The 23,600-nt window shown below is 51.3% G+C and overlaps 1 protein-coding gene across 8 annotated transcripts in view; it reads left to right on the top strand.

The window, feature by feature from the left end:
• Positions 1 to 23,600, top strand: part of Iqsec1 (IQ motif and Sec7 domain ArfGEF 1) — a 336,298-nt gene that overhangs the window by 284,122 nt on the left and 28,576 nt on the right. For all 8 annotated transcript variants that reach the window (XM_050160328.1, XM_050160329.1, XM_050160330.1 and 5 more), the window contains one exon: positions 20,020 to 20,311. In XM_050160328.1, the coding sequence (XP_050016285.1) occupies positions 20,020 to 20,311 (292 nt within the window). The remainder of the gene's footprint in view (positions 1 to 20,019; positions 20,312 to 23,600) is intronic.

The raw sequence follows: 23,600 nt of genomic DNA, 5'->3' as shown, positions 1-23,600 counted from the left end.
CTCTCTCTCTCTCTCTCTCTCTCTCTCTCTCTCTGTGTGTGTGTGTGTGTGTGTGTGTGTGTAGATACTGCACACCTGGCTGGACGGGTGCTGGGGTGTCTGGAGTTTGTGTGGCTGCTGTTTTTGAACAGACGTGAGTGGGGCTGCTGGCTGGAACTGTGGGTGTTGTTTACCTGCTGGAGTGAAGCTTGTGTCTGGTCCAGGAAGGAGTCTGATGGTACAGAGAAGCTGGCCACTCTTGGATTTAGGGGTCTATGGGAGGCGGTCTGAGTACCCTAGGCCTGTGTTTATGAAGAGAGAGAGACTGTGTGTGTGTATGTGATAGGAATATTGATTTCCTCTTGCTCGGCAGCACAGCTGCCCCTGAGCTGTCCGCAGGCCCCTCCATGAGCAGGGGTGTGGGGCTGAGGGGATTTGTTGACAAGTGGACTGGGCCTCTCTGGGGGAAACCCACCTGGAGACCTTTAATCTTTTATTTCAAAATTTCCCAAAGCCTGCTTGGCAGTTGCAAAAAAAATGAGTGTATTCTGCAATACCCTGTCCCACCCCAGGAGTGGGGTTCTGGCCTGAAGCTTCATGTGGGGCTATGGGAAGTTTCCTAAGACCCCACAGTTCTAGCATCGAAGGCAGAGGCCAGGCATGTTGCAGCTGCACAGTCTGTCTAGAAATGTGGCTTCCTCTGGGATTGGGGGGGGTCACAATCAGATCCCACAGGTGGTCAACACCCTGCACACTTCCTCAGCCGTCCCATCCAATGATTGAATTCCTGTCCTGTTGTGCCAACACCCTCATATTGCAAGAGAGCAAAGAGTCTGGACCTTCAGTCTCATCAGTAGTAAGACTCTGAGGTTTATTGAGTGTCTAGTGTATATATACCAGCCTCTGCCCTAGGGACCACGGACACAGCAGTGAACATAGCTCAGAGTTTTGTTTTTAGTCCCCATGCATCCAGCAGTGTGGCCACGGGAAATGGGTCAGCAGTTTCTGGTCATACCTCTTCCCCCCCAGAACTGAAGGGGTCTAAGGGCTTTTCATCTCCCTCAAAACCTCCCCAGTGTCACCACTTTCGCTGTTTCTGTCCCACGTCCATCAGCAGAAGTCACTCTGTCTCTGATGGAAGTCTTCCAGCTGTAGGGGTTCCTGCCTAGATTCTGGATCTGGATTGCTGGTTGGCAGCTGCTCTGTAGCCACAGTGGGGCCATGTATCCTGGAGAGCAAGAAGCCCTGCTCAGGTGCAGCCTATCAGCAGCAGAGCAGATGGGCAAACCCCCACCCCCACGTGGTTTCTAAGGAAACCTGGGAGGGCTGGAGAGACTCATGGGTGATGTGGAGGCTGAGCTAGGTGCTCCTTTGGCTACAGAGCCTTCCTGGGACCTTCTTGCGTCTTACCCATAGTTAGTCCTTTTACCTAGCCATCTCCTGCTATCTAAACTCAGATAGGAGCCAGCATGTTCCAGAGACTTCAAAACCCCAGTCTCTGTGCCTCATGTCACTCTCAGGCTGGCACACTGTCCTGCATTCACAGGCTTCTTGAATAGCATGGGCCACCTGATGCTTCACTGTTTCCCACATCACAGCAGCACATGATTGTTTACCTTAATTTTTTAAAGGAGCACAAGAAAAGGCAGAGAGCCCAGTGGCCATACCTGGACCACAATAGGTCCAGGGGCTCAGGCCCAGATGTTATGATAGAGGGTAAGCCTCCGGAGGCCCCTACCAGGACTTGAGGCTTTCATTCAAGGAAGTCGGACTATGAACTAGTTGTGCTAATATTTACACAGCTTAGGCTTAAAACATGGACAGGACTGACAGCTGCATGGTTGAATAGCCTGATGACTGGGCAGATGGGTGTTTTTAGAAGGGATTGGACAAGTGCTCTGTGTGTGTGTGTGTGTGTGTGTGTGTGTGAGAGAGAGAGAGAGAGAGAGAGAGAGAGAGAGAGAGAGAGAGAGAGGGGGGGGGGTACATGCACATGCACAGGTGCATTTCTATGGCTATGTTCTGCAGACATGGAATCCTGGGTTGCTAGAGTATCAAGAGTCCAGAGCAGCTCAGGAAAGCAGGAAGATGGCTCAGGTAGATAGTTCTTTCAAATCACAGCTTACACTGTGACTTTATGCAAGCTACCATAGCCTTCTGGGCCTCAGTTTCTCCTTTAATGATAGGGTATGAAAGTAGTGCCTGCAGGGCCTTTGTGGGTATGGGTGGCCTTCCACGGCTGGCCAGTCCTGAAGCCTCCAGTCTGCTGTCCGGTTTGTCCAAGTCAGCACTGTACACTTCCCAGCTGCCAGTGACCCGCTGTGTTTTCTTCCTTCCTCTTTTGTAAATTTCCTTTGAATGATGATGACGTGTGAACGATCCGCCCAGTTAGCACAGAGGCAAGGCCACAGCAAGCTCTAGTGGGCTGGGACGGGGCCATGACTGGAAGCCTGGGAGAGGTTCCCTGTGGAGGTGTGTTTGTCTGGGGAGAGGAAGCTCAAGGCTGTTGAGTGTGATTTACCCTGAGTCCTCAAAAGCAGATTCTAATGACTTTAAAGGCCATTAAGGCTCTTGAAGAATTAATTGCTGTGGCCTTAGAGGATCTGGCTGATCCACTGCTGGAGCTGCTGCAGAGAGAAAATTGATGGCAATTATGGGGAAAATATGGCATAGTGCCAGCTGGACCTGTCCCAACTCTGGCTTCCGTGGCAGTACCCTTACTGAGTGATGGCCCATGGCATGTGCCCATACCTAGCCCAGCACCTGGCCCATGATTAGATTGACCACTGCATCCAGGAATGCAAGTGTGAACAGGTATGGCATGCCTCTCCTGCCCTAGAGGAGGTTGACCTAAGGGGTACTCGGCCCCGGGCTTGCCTGTGTTCTTTCATTCCTCTGACATCTACTGGCCTTGGCCAGGCTTTGAGCTGATAGAGGAACCAAGGTTACTCTGTATGTCAGAGTCTTGATTTTGGCCCTTCCCGCCGAGCAGTATTGGGTATGGTGCCTCCCCTCTCTGAGCCTTGATTGTCTCACCCATGTTATACCCAGACTGTAACTGTGAGTGGGTGTGGGGGCAAAGTGAGCAACTCTGCCCAGAGCCCAGTCAGCAGTTGCTACTTTCACTGACCAGTTTTTCCCTTCTGTGGCAGGACTGTTGGATTAAAATGGTCCCCACCATCTTCTCTTCTTATTCAAGGTTGAAAACTGGGGACCCTACATGGGGATACTCTCTGAGGCCACTTGCTTAGAGTTTGTTGCCTGTGTCATTTGTACATGGCCATAGCTTCTCTGCTTATCAGGGAAGTGGCATCATTCACATTTTATTCCCTTGGTGCAAGGTCTCTCGCCACAGTGGCAGTTGAGTTTGAAATGAAGGCTCTCTGGAGTTTTCATGAGACTCCCTCTATGCTTGCAAAGCCTTTGCTTTTCCTTTCTGTTCAAAGGTCAGCTCAGTAATAGCCACATGGCTGTGCACAGCAGTAGTGTGTATGTATGTGTTTCTTCATTTAGGAATACAGGCTTCTTTCTGTGCTTCATTTCAGATGTGGGGAAGAGGTGTAGAGTCCCCAGCCAGGGAAGGCTGAGCTGAGATTTGCACCCTGTCTGCCTGGCTTCAGGGCCTCTGTGTACCACAGCCAGAATCTGTTTCCTCTGGGATTAATTCATGTCTGGCAAAATGTCACAAGTGTAAATAGATCTGGTATTCCCTGGTGTCTGGATTCCCCAAATTTTCCCAAGTGCCCCAGCCTGTACCCTGGTCTGTGACAATGTGCCAGGCTTTCCTGACGTCTTCTCTTTCCCCACAGACCACAAGAACCACTTCTCTGGACCCTACAGGGGCTTTGCGGGCAGCACTTTATTTATTTATTTAATGCTTTTATCTACTGTCATCCTGTGTGTAGCTCAGCTCCAGCTATGCATGGTCTGGGGGTTTGGGGACAAAATCTGACTGTCCCCTGATCCACTGAGGGACCAGTCCAAATATGGCAGGCTTCTACATGGTGAGGAAACCCATGGCTTCTGACATGAAAGGACAGATGGCTGTGGGTGGTGAACTTAATCCCCTGGAGGGGAGGAGGATGGTTAATAAACTGGAAGATTTGAAAGAGGCCCCAGCTGGAAACAGCCTCTCATGCACACAAACAGAAAGGATTCCCCCAAATTGCCTGCTGCCCAGGCTGTGTTGCAGTCTGTCAGCAACCTGAATACATTCTCTCAGAGACCCACTTTACAAGTTAAAAGTCTGGTAGTTTTGTTTCTCATCTGACTGGAGACTGGGTAGTTTGGCACTCAGATGCAGGGAGAGCCTTTGGAACAGAACTTGTAGTTTCACTAAGCACTTGCCAGACAGTGGCTGTGTTTGCCATTATTCTGGTGGGCTTTATTGTTTCGTGTGTGTTTGTTAGTAAGCTTTAAAGGGTTACCCCTCCCTCAAGAGGAGACCACCTAAAAAGGCCTGGCAACTCACTAGCTGTTGATTTCCTTCTTTCTGGCTTCCTGTCTGCACCTCGGTGAAGACCCTTGTGGTCACCTGTAAATGAGGATGCTCTTCAGCCTATATGCTGGGAGCAGACTTGTTACTGGACTACCAATGCCCCTACCTGCAGCCTCAACTCTGTTCCCCACTGTCTCTGTGATCTAATCACATCTCATACCCTTTCTATACCTTAGTTTCCCCTTTTATGAAGTGTAGATGATGGCACGTGGCTATGGAGTAGCTGTGAGGACAGGATGCACTGATTCACATGGCGTTCTGTAGAGCTGCACGGAAACCATTGGTGACAGATGGTGGTACTGACTCTTAAGGCTGGTGTGGCTCCCCAACACAGGAATGAGACCATGTTGATTATTCAGGGGAAATGTCTTTCTGGACAGGAGCAGTTTACTTTCTAGCCACAGAGAAAACTAGATTTAAAAGAAGGAGGGAGGCAGACATAACAGTGAGGGGACCAAGAAGTTTCATGCATTTGATAAGGCAGAGCAGGAATAGGGCAGAGCAGGAGGAGATTCTGAAGGTTCACAGACTCGTGTGCTTGGTACTGTCAGAACAGCTCTAAGAAGAGATGAAGGGAATTGCTTTGCCCACAGATCGGAAAGAGGGCCCAGCAAGGTGGTTTGCCATTTAGCTAGGGTGAAGAGGGAGGCTTGGTCTTCATGTTCTATGAGGTAGAATCCTAAAGCCAAGGATACTGGGCCTTGTATCCTTGAGGAGAGTGCCCAGTATAGAGGCAGATGGAATAGGGCTATAAGGTCTTGGGCTCAGTGGCCTATGTTGGGTGGGTGGAGCTTTGGGCCACGCTGGTGGTTCTGGTCCTGTCTGTGCTGCTTCTGACACCTGAGGCCCAAGGCTCAGGGCTTGGCTTCAGTCCTGGTGGCAGGGGGGGGGGGGGCTCATTATCCACACCACTCCTACCCTCAGATCGGAAGCAATGTCAGTGGCTAGAGGATGGCAATGAGAATTGGAGGAACCTGGCCAGAGTCCCATATCTGCCCCTTTCTAGATGTGTTGCTGAGGCAAGTGGTCACAGCTCTGAGCTTCTGCTGCCTTATCTGTCAGTGGGGGCTGTGCAGAGAGAGGCAACATGGGTATCGCACACAACAGGTGCCTGGTCCGTGACAACAGGAAAGAAAGCGGGTGCTGGGTTTAGGCAAAGCCCCAGCTACTTTTCATGGGTCTGATGTTAGCTCAGGCTTGAGACTGGGATGTGGCCAGGCAACAGAATAAGAACAGAAGCTGCGCTCCAGGGCCTTTGGGTTTCACACCACTCATTGGAACTGCCCATGAACACTGTGGAATTGCTGCCATCATTCCATTTTACAGGCAAGGAAACTGAGGGTGGACGGAAGTGCTGAGCTTTGCTGTGTACAGACAAAGCTTTTTGGTTGGTGAGAGCACCTCTGGCCCTGCCCTGGCACTGTGGGGGATGCAGCACACAGGCTTAGAACCCGGGGTGAAGATGGTGGAGGTAGCAGCTGTGGCAAGATCCTTCTGGAGCCTTCTGGGCCCACTCAACCCTCCGTTGACAGTGTGGGACTCCTGAGTACCTCATGGAATGGGTGCTGGGGTGCACTGCCATTTTGGAGAGGAGGGAGGAGCCTTGGACTCATTTGCCAGCCACGGGAAGGTATCTATCTGTTCTTTCTCAAGATTGTCCAATGGGTTTCAAGACCGTATAGGGTCAGTTCTCTGCACACTGTGACAGGAGGGATTGTGAATGAGCGCCAGGCAGGTAGTGGGAGTTCAGTGCCTGCTAGCCATTCTGTGGTTCCTGCTAACATGCTTGGACCCAGCCATCACACTTGGTCGTGGTGTGATTTCCCAGTGGGTCCAACGTGTGAGTCCTGGAGGAAGCAGGCTTTGCAGCTGCACCAGCCAACTCAGGGCCCCTATGGTCCTGACAGTACAGTCAGGGCTTAAGTGTGTGCACTGGGAGTTTGTTCTGTTTTGAGACAAAATGGCCCCAGAGGGCAATAAACCTTGATGTAAATAGCAAGTATTAGTCATTAAGCCTCTACTATTGAAATTTTTTTCTTTTTAAAAAAGTTTTATTTTTTTATGTGTATTAGTGTCTACCTGCATATATGTATGTGTACTATGTGTGTGGGGGGCGGGGAGGATACCCCGGTGGGCCAGAAGAGGGCATTGGGTTCCTTGGAACTAGTTTTGTAAACTTCTGTCGGTGCTGGGAATCAAATCCATTTCCTCTGCAAGAGCAGCAAGTGTTCTTAACTGCTGACCTGTATCTCCAGCTATTGTTAAAATTTCTAATGCCTACACAAGTAGAGAATAGTAAAAATGATTTCCATGGCAGTTTATCTTATTCCCATCCATTATTTTGAAGCAAATTCTTCTGATTTTTTTTATCTGGGACTTGTCTCATGGACAACCTTATCCTGGTCTTGAAGATACGCTTTCCCTGGGGTGGGTGCCTTGCACAGCTCCTGACCATGCTGTCTCCATTCCAAGAACACTGGGCTTGGGTCAGCTGAAGTGATGTACTGATGGCTGACCCTTTTGGGAGGCCTTGTGTGTGGAAGAGGCTATGCCTGTGGCTCCCTCATCGGTTGTGTATAAGATGTGTTTCTTTGTCACTCCAGGACCCCCTGAGAATGAGGCCAAGGAAATGGGCTCTTGGCCTCTTCCATGAGGTCTGTTCACTTTGGTTCTCAGCTGAGTGGTGTAGCCTGCTCTGAGTCCGGCTGTGGCTCTTGCCGCCCTCCTCTTGGTTCGCCTGTTGTTTCCTTGACATGATGCTTTTCATTGGTAGGGTCCCTAGCCTTTGCCCAGCCCCTTTCCTCTTTATCCAGGACTTCTGGTTCTACCTTAACCACAGCTTGATGCAGCCAATCCCACAGCCCTCCTGAGGGGTCTGGTAGTTGCCTACAGCCCAAGACCTAGAGACAATTTCTGTTCCACTCCTCCCTATCTGAGTCTGGCCCACTAAGGCCCCCTTGACACCACTTTGGCGGGCACTCTTAGAAGCTGGCCAGCCTTCAGTGCTATGTTTGGAGCCTAGCACAAAGTAGGTCCCCAGTAATGAGACTGGCACACAGTAGGTGTTCTAGATGTTAGTTGCTTTCATTATTTAACGACTAACCCTGGCTTCTACCACAGTTCTTGGCACATGGTAGGGGTGCGGGCAGGACTCCACCAGGTTTGGTCAGAAAAAGCCCAAATTGCCTCTGGCTGTCTCGGTGCAAGAAGCATACTTAGGTCAAACTCTCATCCCCACCCTAAATGTGGATGCTGCTGATTCCACGGGGTGCTCCCCTCCCTGAGCCCCCTCCTGGCGCAAGTTCATCATCTCTCACCTGTTGCCAGGGTGCAATCCAGGGATATGTCTCCCAGAAGCACCTCCTGCAGGCCCCAGTTGAGGATTGTGGGTGTGTCACTGCAAGGCCCTGTGTGGTCAGTTGATATTCTTACCTTGTTTTGTTTTGTTTTGTTTTGGAGACGGGGTCTTACTACATAGCTCTGACTTTCCTGGAACTCACTGTGTAGACCAGGCTGTCTTCGAATTCACAACAATCCACCCCCTACTAACTGCCTCCCAAGTGCTGGGATTAAAGGCATGTGCCACTACTTCTGCCTGGTTTTCCCACTTTATATCTAAGAAGTGCAGGCCCAAAGAGGCCCAGTCCCTGGCCTATGGCCACAATCCCTTCCTGAGGGTATGTGGTCACTGGAGAGGGCCTTATGTGCCAGTGATTTGGGGAGTTGGGTGGTGCTCTCTGTCTTTCTGGGCTTATGGGGCAGATGAGGATCTTGGGAAACTGAAAACAGTAAGATCCTGCTGGCTGCTGTAGTCTGAGTGAGTAGTGGGCTGGCCCCAGAGGGACCTAGGTGACACAGGAAAGGAGCATCCCAGTCTTGGGGTGTTGTCCACACCCCAGTTGGCATAGCCCCCCCCTTTCTTCTCTGAGGCCTATGGCATTGGTTAAGTTTTCACCTCTCTGTGCCTTGGTTTTTTTTTCCTCCACAAAATGGGAAGGAAGACAATCTGGCGCATCTCCAGAAATTTGTCAATTGCAGTATCCAGGTGCTCCTGATTGTAAGTGCTGGGTGGTCAGTGGGTGGCAATTCTGGGCCTTCAGCTGTGATACGTGATCCCTTGGTGGGCTGCCCAAGTGTCAGGAGGGGCAGAAGTCGTTTGCTGTGCTTTCTGCCATGTACTTGAGGCCTCTGGGAGCTGCACCCCTGGTGGCAGGATGAGCCGAGAAGCTGCCTGTTACACAGGCCTCTTTCTCCCTGGCACAGCTCATACTCTCCAAGGCTGGCCCCCCAGCCTGTGCCTCCCCCTTCTCAGCCCTCCCGGGGAGTCCCTGGGGCCCAGCCTGGCCCTGTCTGCTGGAGCCTGCCACAGAGAGCTGCTTTATTTAAGTCCATTTTGCACGTATGGAAATAACTAGAGGACTCTGTATTTAATTTGGCTCAGCCGGGAAGATTTTTGGCTCTGTGTGTGTTTGTGTATTCTGAAAAATCTTTCCGAGCAAGCTCTGGGGTCGGAAGCTTCTGGTCATCTTTGTGCATTCAAAACCAACAAGAGCCACCCAGCTGAGGGCTAGCTGCAGGGAGTAGACCATGAAAGCAAAAGGAGAGGAGGAAGGGGGAGGCTCGATAAGAACATGGTGGCAACTGTGGGGAACTTTGCTCCTGGACCCAGCAGGGAGTAGTGATTTTGAATGAAGAACCTTCCCAAATCTCCAAGATGGGTCTGGCTCCAGAGCCATCAAGGGCCCAGCTGGGTGGTAGCATGGGAGCATTTTTCCTGTCCCCTTTCTGTGCTGGACTAGTGGAACAGAACCCTGGGGTGGAGCCCTTCTCTAGTCGGTGGCACAAAGCAGGACAGCCGCTGTGGGAGCTGTTGTTGGCAGGGCTTGTCTTTGCTTGACCTCATGTTCTCAGTGGTCAGTGGTCAAGGGCACTAGCCAGTGTGAGCCCCAAGAGGTGTGTTCACTTGGCTCAGGTCATGTAGCACTTCCCCTGCTCAGCTCTGGGTACCTCTGGAGCCTTGAGATGTCATCCCAAACGTGGGCTGACTTTCCCAGTGGGCAGGGCAGGCCACCCTGTCAGTTTGAAATAAATGCTGCCGTCTTATGACTTCTTAAATGAGTCTCAGACGCAAGACTGCCTAGTACAGAGCCTTGGTGGCTGTCGCGACCTACCATGAGGTGGTAGGCTGTGATCCGTGTAATGAGGCGGCCTTTGTGGAGTCTGATAAAATTCATGCTTCGAGGACCCACAGAGCGCAAGGCCTCAGTCAATGTCTCACTGTCCCTGCAGGGCTCTGATGTTTTTGAGCCCTGCCCTGGGGACTCTGTCTTCTAAATTGGGCTCCTTGGGAATGACAAGTGGGCCTTGAATTTCAGCCTTACACAGATCTCCACAGACAGGAAGGGAGTGTGAAAAGAGTAGAAGGCTAGGTGTGGGCAGGCTATGAGATCATTGGTGGATGTGGCAAAGTATAGTACAAACAATCTAGAGCTGGCTGCGGCTCCCACTCCTGGTTCATACGCCCAGGGTGGCAGGGTTCTTAGCTGTTGTCTCTTCTCAGAAGTTTTGTATCCATTCGCTAGATGTTAAAATGGTGCTGACTTACTCTTTATTTTTCTTTGTTTATTCCCTGGCTCATTCATTGTTTGTTTGTTTTGAGATAAGAGCTCATGGTTGTAGCTCAGGCTGGCCTCAAACTTGTGATCCTCCTGCTTCAGACTCCCAAGTGCTGAGATACGGGCATGTAGCATCATGCCTATGTTATTCCAATTTTTAGTGCAAAACATTGTGGGAACCACATATCATGCTTCCAGTCTGTGTTGGAATAATTTACTGAGACCCCTGTGCCCTCAGAGGCTTCCTATGAGCAGAGACTGCCTAGCCTCCAGCCAGGTAGATGGGCCCTACCCTAGCCTTGGTCTGGAGTCTCTGGAAAGGCTGCCCACTCTAGGTTTGACCACAGTGGTCATTAGTGTAAGCTTTCCTCTGAGTTTAGGCCTGTGCCCTGTTTGGTACTCTGCTCCTAGGATGTGGGATAGCATCTTCAGGCATGATGGGGCTTCTGCAGAATGATAGTGGTGACTATAAGAATGACACTTTGCCAGACTGAGGCCTGGCTGGGTTTGATTGCAGAGTCTCCTGTCCCCTTTGCCAGCTGGCTCTCTTCCCAAGTGAGGGTGTGTGTTGCCAGCCTGTGTCAGGAACTCTGCTTCTACTGCACTTGTCTGGCCTGCTTGGACATGGCTCCTAGAGGCATCCTGGGTTTGTTAGAAGTGGTCCAGGGTAGATTCAGTTGCCTTGAAGCTGAGCCCAGCCTGTCCTAGAGGTGTGTCTGCATTGACATCCATACTTGGAGACTTGATACTCAGGAACTATATGCTATGATGCAATGGGTTTTGCATATGTGGAGTCTGGCATTTCCACAATGTAGCTTCCTAGTCTGTGTGTGACCTGCAGGCCTCCCACTCATGAGCTGCGGGGGATGGGGGAATACACCAGACCGTGCCCTTATCTTTTTTGGCCTCATTGTGGCTTTGGCCCTGCCTATTCACTGGGCTCTGGGTTGGAAGAGCTTGTTCTGCTTACTCAAGTCCTTCACTTTCAGCATCATTCACCCATTTCATCTGTTATGCCCATTCCTGCTTGGGTATTGGAGTCAGTTTGTGAGCAAATGGATACCTCTGCCCTCTAAGCTGATGTCTCCATAGGGAGAGGGCTAAGGAGATCCACACAGTGGTAATTGTAAGTGTCTGTTCCCTTTCCTTCCCTCACTCCTGCATGCTGCTGAGGAAGTGCTCAGGGCTAGGTTCCTGAGTTACCTGTACTGTTCACATGGGTGCCAGGCCCTGGGCTAAGGACTGTTTGTGCATAGCTAGGACCCTTGTGTTCCTTTTGATGGGAGCCTCTGAGAGTGTAGATGGACAAGGCTGGTTGGTTTAGATGTCTAAGGCTGGCTCAAAGCCTAGGTTGATCCTTGGAGTTTTTTGGGAGCAAGCCACTCTAACAGAGCCAAGGGGCAGTCTATTCTGCCCCCCCCCCACTCCATGTACCCACTCCTGCCTACAGTGGGAGAGAGGGATGGCTTGGAAGCCGGAAGGATGACTGGCCTTCTAGAACATGTTGTTGACAGGACACTGTGAGGGCCTGGCTGCCGGGTCTGGGTCAAGAGACATGGAGCCCTTTCTTCCTTCCCCATGTCAATGAACTGATGACCAAGCTTGTGTGAGGTCAGCTGCCCAGGACACTTAGGAAACTGTTCCTGCTCAGGCTGCTCTCTGGGCTCCCAGACACTCTCACCAACTCCTCTGTGTTGTCACAGAAGGGCAGCGTAGCCACACGTGAGGAAGGGAAATGGAGACTCCGAAAAAGCTAGTATTCAATCCTGGGTGTACAACTCCAACCTAGAACATACTGGATAAAAGAACAATTGTCAGGAGGGCAGGTGCCATGCTGTGCTGGACGGGGCACATGGACAGGCTGCTAGCCATGCCTCCCATTAGCGTGGGGCAGCCCCAAACTGACATCTGTCTCTGCATACCCGAATGGCCCCCAGATGGCTCAAGAAGCCCCCATGCTCCTTCTGCCGCCTGCCTGGCTCTGGGCAGCAGCTGACAAGTTGGGGAAATGCTGAGTGTTAGTTCAGTAAGCAGAGCTCTAAAAATAGCTACTGCTCTGAAAAGCCCATTGTTTGGAGACCCATATTTTTCTACATATATAAAGGTGGCTTCTGGCGGTCTGGGTGCGGGCAGTCAGAGCATGCCACAGGCTGTAGGCTGGAGTGGGGCTGCAGCGTGTCTCTCTAGCCTGGAACAGTAACGTCAGCAGGGCTGTGAATCTGGATCCAGATCAGCATCCCCATGAGGGTGATGGTTGGGTTGTCCTAGAGTAAGCCCCAAGGTTTATCAAGCCATGAGTCTTGCACTCTCTATAGCAGGCATGGGCCAGAGTGATCCTGAACTGCCCAGGGCAGAGTTCAGGCTATGTCTTGTTGGGATATGGAGAGGTAGGCAGCTGGCTAGCTTCAGAGAGCCCAGCCCCACCCAGAGCCCTGCTTCTGACAGCTCCTTCTAGAACTCCGCACCTGTGCCATCATCAGAACTGCTGCCATGCCTGAAGTCCAGCACCCTTGACTCCCACTCAGTTTTTCGTTGTCTGTCTTAGCCAGTCTTCCACAGATGCCTCCAGCTCCCATTCCTCCTCCTTATCCCACCAGGGCCTGCAGTCCTGGGTGGGAGCTGGACTGTAGACAAATAGCCTGGCGACCGACCAGTGGGATTAAGCTGAGCCTGGTGGCATTTGGGTACAGTGGAGGCGGGCAGGAGGCATGAGTGGGTCTTGTGAGCCGTCTGGGTCATAGTGATAACTGATTTCCCTGGGTTGGGAGCTGAAATGAGATATGGTTGGAGCTATGCTTTGATTAGATCATTGGTGTTTCAGGGAGGGGGCAGGTAACGAGGCTCTGACGGGCCTACAGGAGAGATTGTGTGATTAGGCCAAGGAGTAGGGCAGTGTCCACTGGCCAGGGGCAGGGAGTCTAGCCAAGTGGTCAGAGCTGACCAACGGATGGGCAGGAGAGAAGGTGTGTGAGAGAGTAGCCAAAAGGATAAACTGCCCTTCTGCAGGTGGAAGAGGCAGAATATGCCCCCCCCCCAACTGCAGCCTCTGAGTGCTCCTGCAACCCGAGGCCACAGGCTGTTGAGTCCTCTGATTATGTGTGTCCTCATTAATGTAAACTTGAGAACAGGATAAAAGGAGAAACCCACCTGATATCCCATACCACCTCCATCCAGCCCTGTAGGGGAGTCTCTGCACTGTTAGAGGTGCATGCCGTCAACTTTCATTTGGAGATGAGATGTGGGTTGAGTGGCTGTCAGGGCCCATGTGCCCCCTGAAGACTTGGGCCCTAAATCTTCATTTTACTCTTGTGTTCTCAATGGCTCCCACCATCACCACAGCCTCCCACATTCCTGTTTGCCTATAGGGCTTTGAGCACAGGGCTCACACTCTAATCTCATGGGCTCTCTGTTCCCTTGGTTCCCTGCCCAGATCCCCCTGGATGTATTAGTACCCTCCCCTCCTGCTCTCCAACCTCCATGCATGATCTCTCTCTCCGGAATCACACTCATCCCAGCTCTGCTGGTTCAGGTTTAGCCGTCTCCACCCACCTTCCTATGAAGGACTCCCTGCAAGTCCATCACCAGCTGTGTACAATCCTCTCTAGGAACCATTTACCAATGGGGTAGAAGGCCTGCCAAGAAGTGGCCTCCTCCATCACTTACTTTTCCCTTAACCTATCCCTTTATGTCTTTGTACTCGGCTCCTGGGGCCACATGAGCCAGGGAACATTCCAGAGTGTAAGGCCTAAAGGACTTCCACATAACTAAAGTCCTGACTCAGCTTAAGCCTCTGCGAGCTGCAGAATGATGAACAGTGTGTTCCTGATGGTTTCTCTGAGCTGCCTCTGGGCTACCCAGGCAGTGAGCTGGACAAGAGCCATTCAGGAGACTCATTAATGTCCCAACACTGGAACACTGGAAATCAGAAACCCTGTCTAGGGAGACGACAAGAGGCATGCACATGTCAGGAGGCTTTTGCCTCTGGCAGATGCAAGCTGCCTAGAATCTATCCCAAGTCACTTAAATGTGGATGTTTAACCAGAGCTGGGCCTCTCGGATAGCTTGGGTCCTCTAGCCCAGTCCCAGCCTGTGCTGAAGAGGGTGTTCCCCCACAAGATGCAGTCTCCTCCTTGTTCCCCAAACATTCTAGTGTACTGAATCTTTTCGCAGCATTGTCTTTGGGTTACGTATTCTGAGTCCTTTCTAGATAATTGACAGCGTCGGGGGTGTGGATGGGAAGGACCTGTGTTGTTGCATCTCAGGTAAGACTGCATATAACCCTTGCTCTAAGGAAGAAATACCAAGTGCAAGTGGGTCAGTGCTAGGCTCAAGCCAGCTGGACTGAGTTACATATGACTCGTAGACTGTTCTTAGGTATATTAGACCTTAGCTTTCTCTGCCACCACCATCATGGGCACTGGTGGTAAACAACGGGTCCCTTCTTCTGCCATGCCTTCACTGCCGCCTGAAGCCTCTTCTGTCCAACGTTTTTCTTAAGAAAAGTCATTCATGACTTCACAGGCTATAATTAGAGACATGCAAGGCAGAAAGGCAAAGCCTCTACCCCCACCCTGACTCACATACAGCTAGAACGACAGCCAAGGCCAGAGCAGGATGTGGCATCTTAGTTGGCCCCTAGGGCCTGATCAGAATCCCTTGTCTCCCCTCCCCTGGAGCTTTTTAGTCCAGAGATGCAGATTTTTGTCTCTGATCCATAGGCAGGGCCTCAGAGGTCCCAGTTATGAGGCTGACCTGGGCTGTCAGAGTAACTAGCCTTTAGAAAGTGTGGAGCCTGTGCGTGCAGGATGGCACGGTGTCAACTCTGCTCTGCCGACAGCCACTCTATTCTCCATGTACTGGAATGGGAAGCGAGACTCCAGGATCCCTGCTCATGTCATATAACTGGCAAGCAGTGTGTGAGCAGAGACTCCCTGTGCCTGGTGCACTAGGTCAACAGGGACTCTAAGGACCCTTGAGTGATTCTGCCTCACTTGGTCTGGGAAAAAAAAAAACAAAAACCAGACCATCTCTTGTGAGGCTTGAGCCTGAGAGGTTGGGAAGCTGCCTTCTGAGTCAGCCTGAAGTCCCCAGATAGGAAGGGAGCTCAGGGACAGAGCATCCATCTGTCCATGGGTGGTACCAGGCCTGCCCAACCACCAGGCCCCCTTCTTGAACATGGGGAGCTCAGCCTCCATCTGCTGAAGGACCACACATGTTCATGTCCCAGTTGCTGTACAGGTGGGAAGTGGCAGGGGCCTCAAAAAAAAAAAAAAAAAAAAGTGAGGATTGAGATCAGATGAGAGCAAGGACCTCGGAGACACTGAAATGTAAGGGCTACAGACTGACACTAGCCCTGTGGGACGAGGGAGACTTCCGGTCAGGCAAACAGTATTCTCACTCCTGGGAATAACCCATTTCCTACCCCTTCCCCCTCCCCTGGGGAAATCTATTCCAGTCTCAATTTATCATCCTTTAGGACTGAGGCAAGGGATCATATACCCTGAGAAGGGGCTGCTTCTGGCCTAGCTTGCTCAGCTGACCCAGATTGCAGTAATTTGGGTCTGACCCACTGGGTCTGTCTCTTATGCCAGCTAGGATCAGATGTAGTGAATCTATGTGGAACCCGACTGAGGCTCCACCCAGGATCAGCAGGATGGAGTCAGGGATAGATTAGCAATGTCTGCAGGGTTGGTGAGGGGAAGATGAAAAGGTCTGCCACCTCTAGCCTAGCTCCAGGATGCAGAGGCCTCTGCTGTGATCTGACAGCTGCACTAGGGCTATTTTTGCTCCTGGCTTTCTGTGGAGCACAGCGCTGCCGGGCCTCCTCAGCTGTGTGACGGCATCAGCTCACATCAATCTTATAGTCACCGAAACATCTCCAGGTCTCTTCCCATTCACAGCTGTCAGGTCAGATCTTCTGCATCTTGACGTTGCTTCCCTTGTGTGGACATGAAAATAATTGCAGTCAGTCCCTTTTAGGTGGGGATCTAGATTTATTTCTAATATTGCATGCTTAGAGACCACAGCACTGTGAAAGTCCTTGTATTTATCCCTTTGTGTGTTGGTGTTCTTGGCTTAGCATGCGCCTAGAAGAATTGTTGAACCAGGAAGATCTGAGACTTGTTACAGGCAGCAACCACCTAACTGCCATGGAACATTTTAGGAACTGAATAGTTAGGGACTGTTGGATGTGGAATGTATGTCTCGTCCCATTCCTTGATCTGCCTGTAGTCTAGGAGTCTGGAAGAGACATATGGTAGGTTAAGGGTGTCATTGAAGATGTACGTTCTCTGCCTCACTCGGTTGGGGTCATTTGTCAAGTCTACATGCGGAGCTGTGTGGTGGGGCAGGCTTTCTACAGTCCAGAAAAACACCCAGGACCGGAGAGATAACTCAGCAGGTAAAGATGCTTGCTACCAAAGCTGATAGCCTGAGTATGATCCCCAGGACCCATATGGTGGAAGGAGAACCTACTTTCTCCTCTGATCGCCATACACATGCTGTGGTATACACACACACACACACACACACACACACCACACATCCAAAGCCACACAGTGTCAGACACCAACAAGAGACTTTCCTTTATTGGAGTGTTTCTGATTCTAGAAGGGCAAAGACAACCCTTCTAAGCAGAAAGGCCCATGCTGCCAAGCCAGTGAGCAAAGACACTCTCAGGCCCATTGCTAGGGCAGGCATGAGCAGGGTTGTACCATTCTACTCTGATAGACACCTGGACATCCGGGGAGGGACCCAGGATGACTTTTCTCTGTGGCATCCCCCTAGAGCTTCTTTATGAAGTTGATTCCACTCCACTACGTGTTCTTTGGGGGGAGGTGCAAGAACTGTCCCTTACTGCAAAATAGCCACAGAGGCTCACAGGGTCCAGAAATAAAGAAGTTTGCACTGAGATTCTTCTACTGTGCAGTATGTTTGTGGGAGAGCCAATACACCAACTTACAATATTTCTACTTAGGATATACATCTCAAGACATCCACGCTATAAATGGAGGTGTATTCTATATGTTAGTCTCTATCCAGGACTCCGGGGTGACAACAGCTACACCCAGGCCCTACATTCTGACCTGGCACCTCCTCTAGCCTCCTGAGCCCTGGTTCTATGTTTCACCTTCCCTCCATCCCAGGTGTAGCTCTCTGGGGAAGTTTCTCCCTAAATGCAGGTCTGTTGGAACAGGATTGAACACCCCTCCCCTTCTCATAGGGGAAGCTCTGAAGAGACCTGGCCTTCTCTCCCCGCATATTCTGGAAACCTATTGGCCCAGAACTGCCCAGAGCAGTAACACAGCTCCAGCGCACTCCTGACCTCTTTCATCCCTAGTCCCATCCCAAAAATTACCCTCCTCGGTGCAGACACCACTTTGATGTCTCATCCATAGAGGCAAAGCCAGCTGGGATAAATCTCTGTCCTAGTGCCCCTGCCCTAAGCTGAGACCTACTGTGTAGGCTGGATCTCCCAGGCTTGCAGGCAGCCTAGGCCCTGCTCTTTCCCCATGGCCAGCAGCAATGAATGCCCTGTCCTTGAAGCTGTTCTCAGGCCAGGCAAGAAAAGACTGAATCCTTCTAGCCACTGCTCCTCCAGCCTAGACGTTGAGGGTCAGTAACAGCACCATGAGGCAGGCCTGGCCTAGCCCATTCTTCTCTGTCTGAACTCCCTGTGGTTCTTTCTGGTGCAGCCTGGCGACCACCGGGGAGCTTCAGGCTCTGCTCCAGGGATGGTGTTGACTGCTGTCTTCTCCACCTTCTGATTCAGGGCTGTTTGAAATCCCCTACAAAAGGCACAGGCTATATTTCCTCCAGCTCATTATACACAGAGCCAGACCCTTGACCAGAACATGCGTTAAATTGAGGGGCATGCGTCTATGTGTGTGCTGACCCACCTGAGTGAAGTAGGACCCGCTTTGGTTGGTGCCAGAGAGCCTGGGTGGGCTTTCCCAATGGAGGCTGCTCTTCTGTACTCTGGGTGGCCTAATTCTAATGGTACTTATTCCTTCTTTCTCATGATGGTTGGTTGAAGTTCTGAGCATTTAATGAAAAGTGTGCTGTTCAAGTTTCAGCAAACACTGGGTCCAAAGGACACTGGTGGGGGTCCAGGGACAACAGTGGGTCAGATGGCTCTGTGGTGCCCTGAGAGCCTTGAAGGGTGGTGTTTCTTGGACTAAGTTGCTAATATTACTAAAAGGAAAACTATAGATAGAGCCAGCCAAAGCTCTGGCTGTGTCTCCCAATTCCTCCTCCAGGTAGGTCCTTCTCAAAGAATGACTGTCATACCTTAGCCACTGGGGCATGTTGGGAGGTTCCATTGCCTGTTCCTGAAGGCCAGAGGCAGCTGCTAAGCCATAGGCCAGAGGCAGGTGCTGAGATTTGCTTCTGACCCTGGTGCAGAGTGGTCAGAGTCCAAGGGCAGGCAGCTTTGGCCCTCCCTGTTTCAGGCTCCCTTCCACAGGCCCCAACCTGGGGACCCCCTGGAGAACAAACAACAGGACTCTAGTAGAACTGAGCAGGGCAGCCTGTCTGCCAGGCTGCTTAGTGCAGGACATTCCTCATTGGTCTGAATAGGGGACATTTTGGAAAGGACTGAAGTCTGGGTGGGGCCCTTGTTCTTTTGTCTCTGTGTCCATTCTGGAGACCCTCCACCCTGCCCCAGGGATCACAGGCCTTTTAAGTTCCTGCCAGTGCCCGGGTGTCTGGTCTCACAGGGACAGGGAGCCTGGCAAAGGATGAGGACTTGTATTAGAAACTCTTCAAATCAGTGTCTCCTTTTTCTCCCCATCCCTCCCTGAAAAGCAACTGCAGAGGGAATGAGTGTCTGTACAGAATAGAATGTTCCAGGTCCAAGGCTGGGATGAGTCAGCAGCCAGTCCCTCTGTCCCCACTAGTTGGCCTTGCTCCTGCTTGGCATGAAGGTACTCTGTGGAGCAAAAGGCAGTGAGATGGAAGGGGACCTGCTTCCAGCCTTTGGTACCCGGGACAGTGTTTACACGGGACTCACACTCGTCACCGCGCTTCCTCTTCATAGGGAAAGTTAAAATGTAAAACACTTGAGTAACATCGGGTTTGCTTCTGAGTCTGCCATGACAAATGGCAGTGGTGGACCTTAGCCACAGGCCTTCAGTATCTGCAGGCTCTGGAGGCTACCAGTCTGCAATGGAGGTGTGGCCTGGCTGTCTTCTCCTGAGCCTCTCTCCTTGGTATGCCACCTTCTCCTCAAGTGTTCACACCGTCTTCTACCATATATGCTGTAGCCTGCATTCCCCTTCTTAGAAGGATACCAGTTCAGTTATACTAGGATCTACCCTAATGTCTTTCGTTTTAATGATCCTATCTACAGGGAGCTAGAGATGGCTTCGCTGTTAAAAACAATTGCTTTTGCAGAGGACCTGGGTTCAGTTCCCAGCACTGATGTGGTATCTCACAACCATCTGTAACTCTAGTTCCAGGAGATAGACATTCTTCTGACCTCTGCAAGCACAGACACATACATCCATGCAGACAAAACACTTATACATATAAAATAAAGAAAAAAATTTAAAAAGATTCTGGCTCCAAATATAGTCATGGGGAGATAGGGGTACAAAATCAATCCAGCATTTAATTCAGGTGGCAGGAGAGGTAGTGACCTTATTTTTTGAAAACACAGTGAGTACTTAGCACAGACCAGGCTCTGTTAAAAGTGCTAGGCACCATTAGTACCACAGTTGGTCAAAACCTCTGTCATTGGAGGGCTGATACTTAGTTGGGAAGCTGGCCCCATCAGTACAGTATACCAGATGTTAGAATATGGAAGTTGTTCAGAAGCTCCAGGAAGATGCAGAGCAGAGGGCTCTGCAGAGTCCCTGGCTACCTTCTCCCACTCACCAGGTTCTGCTTTTCTGTTTAGCATGTGTCTCTCTTCTCTCTCCTCTGCAGTGTTGAAGGTGAAGCCCCCAGTAGTGAGACTGGCACATCGCTGGACAGCCCCTCAGCCTACCACCAGGGTCCCTTGGTACCTGGTTCCAGCCTGAGCCCGGAACACTACGAGCACACATCAGTGGGTGCCTATGGGCTGTACGCAGGACCAGGACCACAACAGCGCACACGGAGGCCCCGGCTTCAGCACTCGACCTCTGTCCTGCGCAAGCAGGCTGAGGAGGAGGCCATCAAGCGCTCTCGGTCACTGTCTGAGAGCTATGAGCTCTCTTCAGATCTGCAAGATAAGCAGGTAGGTGGCAGGAGTCTCTTCCCGCTGTTCATGACCTCCCAAGTGACACAAGGCCTCAGTTGCCAGATGCTCTTAGTGATGGATTCCAGATACCAGCTATGGTGCCCATCTGAGGATGAGGGGAGCCCTGCCTTCACTTCTCCTAGAGCCTTTTCCAGCCCAGCTCTGCTAAAACATGGGAAGGGATTTACACTGATAGCCAGGGGCACTGGCATCCTTTCTGGGGACTTATAGTATCCTCTTCAAATGTTGCCTTTGTAGGTTTCCATATCCCTCACTGCTAGAATCTAGCCTATGTTGGGCACCTGAGTGTCATGGCCCAGCACCACTAGAGCACAGGTTGCCAAGGTGGCTGTGGAGGTTCTTAGGGCCCAAGAAAGGCCTGAGGCCTGAGGGAGGGGGTTACTTATTATCCTATCTAGAAACTGTGTCTCTACAGTCTCTAGAGAAAGTCTACATTGAATGCTATAGCTCTTCCTCAGGCCTCAAACCCAAGGTCAGGTGGCCTGGCCCACTTTTGGGGTTTGCTGTGTGCAGAGCAGATCCTCACGGTGCAGTTGTTCAGCAGAGAACAGGCTGGTGTGGGAATGAATGTCCACTGTTTGACTGTGTCTCTGAGCAATGCCAGGTTTCAGGAGCTCTCTGAGCTTCATGGATGTGTAGAGACAAACAGAACGTCTGGCTGGCATTCCATAGCTCTGGGCCTTGTGCTTTGGGCAAACTCCATGTCTCCCAGGCAGTCCCTCAGCCGTGGGCTGACACCAGGACCCCTTCCCACAGCCCACAGGTGCTATCTCCCTCTCACCCATATCTGCTAGCCACTTTGTTTCCTTAAAGGAACAGGGGTCTAGGCTTATGCCATCTCATCTTCCTGAGGACGTGGTGGGGTGCCCTCAGGGTGGATCTTCTCCCTCGGAAGATACCTCTCAATCTTGACCTCTCAGCCCTGGGGTTATTATTTGTGACATAGGATAGCTCTACCTTCCTCTGCTCACATGCTTTATCCTCCTTGTTAGTCGAGACTCACAAGGGGCCTCGTAGCAGTTCCCCCATAGCCGTGGACCTTGATTCCTTTGCCAGGTCAGCAGCAGGCAGAACAGCCTCTACTGAGTTTCTCAGCTCTGCTGAGATCCAGAGTGATCCCTGAAGAGTTTGTTGTAAAAGTCATCTGAACAGGACCATGAAATAGAATTGGGCAAGGTTGAGACGGCCTGTAGGAATGATTACATGCCACAAATATGCAGCTGTTCACCTTCATTCCATCCAGAGCTGAATTTCCCCTGGTGCCAGATAATAGGATAAGGGACAGCCTGCAAGATGAGGATGCTGCACCTGAGTGACATTCCTGGACAGTGGATGGACAAGCAAGTCATCAGACATTTTCACTGCAGGAAGTGACCCAGACCCTGGAGGTCATAATTCTGGTGGAAGAAGTAGAGGGACTCTGTATCAGATGATGGTGGCCTAAAAACTGGGCATTTGAAAAAGAGCTAACAGTATTGCCAAGGTTTTGGTACAAGAATGACCTTGGTGTATGTGAAAGATAGAAAAGGTGGCAGAGAAGAGTTGGCACAGAGGCAAGAGGAGTCAGCATGAGTAGCCACATAGTGTTCCATGCTGCCTGAACTTCCTGGACCAGGAGTAGGGTAGATTACATGAGAATTGTGAGGGGAAGGTGGGTTTCCATCTTAGTGATAAGAGTCAGATGCGTTCTCCTTAACCCAACCCTCCATGCTTTCTTTCCCGTCCCTAAGAGCAGGAGGCCTGCATGGGGATCAGGGAATGGCCTCAAGTCTCTGGGTGGTGGCAGGTGTGCCTTGTGGAAGGCAGTTCCTCTGGATCCAAGTAAACATACCAGGGTGAGCCCTGGCCCCGGGGAAAGCCTTCCTGCCACTGGCTGTAAAGCCTGGCTACTAGCTTTCCTCATGTCATCTGAGATCAGGGCTAGCGTAGGTCCTAGTCTCTCAGTATGGTAAGAACTATATGAGGGTGTGGTCCAGTTCCTGGCATCCCATGGGTAGCAAGTGTTAGTTGCTTTTCCCTCCTCTGGGTCCCAGAAGTACTATAGATGGGGCCTCATGTCACTTCCAGACCAAAAGGCAGGATAGCCATGGTGAGTTCAGGATTGAGAGAGAATAGGGTTGGGACAACCAGTGTCTGCTTAGGGGAGGGCAGAGGGGTCTTCCTGCTGACTCATCCTAGAGCCCATTTCTACCCTTCTAGTGAGCCATCATTCAACCCAATACAGACAGCAGGATGGACCCTAGTCTCCAAAGTCCAGGGCATTAAGGAAGGCCCTGGAGTAGGCTTTGGTGACTCTGGTATCTCTGAAGCCTTTGGCAGGGATTCCAGGTGGAAGCCTTCTTAGGCAGGGGATTGAAGGAAGGAAGGGGGGCTTCCTTCCTGACTCTGAGCTTTTTGCCCACTCAGCCAAATATAGTAGTTTTGCTTGTTGGTGTAGCAGTGCAACCATCTCTGGACTGCAGTGAAAGAACTCCCCAGTCTCCTGGCTGTTCCTAGAGCTGCTTCCTGGTAGCTCTGAGATGGTGTACAGAGGGGCCTCTCCTAGACTTGGGCCACAGCCCTGGCTTTGCTGTCTCTGGTGTTCTGTATCAGACTGTGCATCTTTCTAACCTAACCCGGGGTAGAGAGGGACCTCGTGTGTCCTTTGCAATGCCATGCATGATGGATGAGGTGCTGGCTCATAGTGCCAGACAGGTGCAATCAGGATTTTACCTCGTCCTGAGAACCTGAATCCTTTCCTCATTCCCACAGAGATAGAGCCCAGCCCCAGCAGCCAGAGACAGATTGCTGATTCCTGCAGACCAGGCTATAGCTAACTGTGTTTCATACTCACCCAGGATCCAGGCTCAGGATTAGCCCTCAGCCTAGGTAGACTGTAAGGCCTGAGACTTCAGGAGACCTTGGGTCATTCTTGACAGATATTGAGCTGAGGTGCCTGAGAACTTGCCCAGCGCCCCTCACAACTCACAACCATGCCCATCAGAGCTCATGGAGCTATAGGATAAAAGGAGAGCCAGCCTTGCCAAGTCTTACCTAGGTCTCAGCTCAGCCATCTGTATAGCAAGGAGCACAGAGACCTGCATCTGCATCATGACTGCATCTGCCACCTGGGAATGGGGCTGAGCTCTTCATCCAGCTGCCCCTGGCCTATGCCAGGCACCTGCCTTTCATCACTGGGAGCTTACCAGAGTACTAGAAAGTGGGTCCTACTACCGCCCCATGTCACAGTTAAGGAAATGGAGGACTTTGTGGTTCCAAGGCTTGT

The sequence above is a fragment of the Alexandromys fortis genome, unplaced genomic scaffold, assembly GCF_014885135.2.
Source record: "Alexandromys fortis isolate MF-2015 unplaced genomic scaffold, M_Fortis_MF-2015_v1.1 scaffold_111, whole genome shotgun sequence".
Classification (NCBI taxonomy): Eukaryota; Metazoa; Chordata; class Mammalia; order Rodentia; family Cricetidae; genus Alexandromys; species Alexandromys fortis.
The sequence above is the reverse complement of the archived record's forward strand: the minus strand, read 5'-3'. Positions and strand labels throughout refer to the sequence as shown.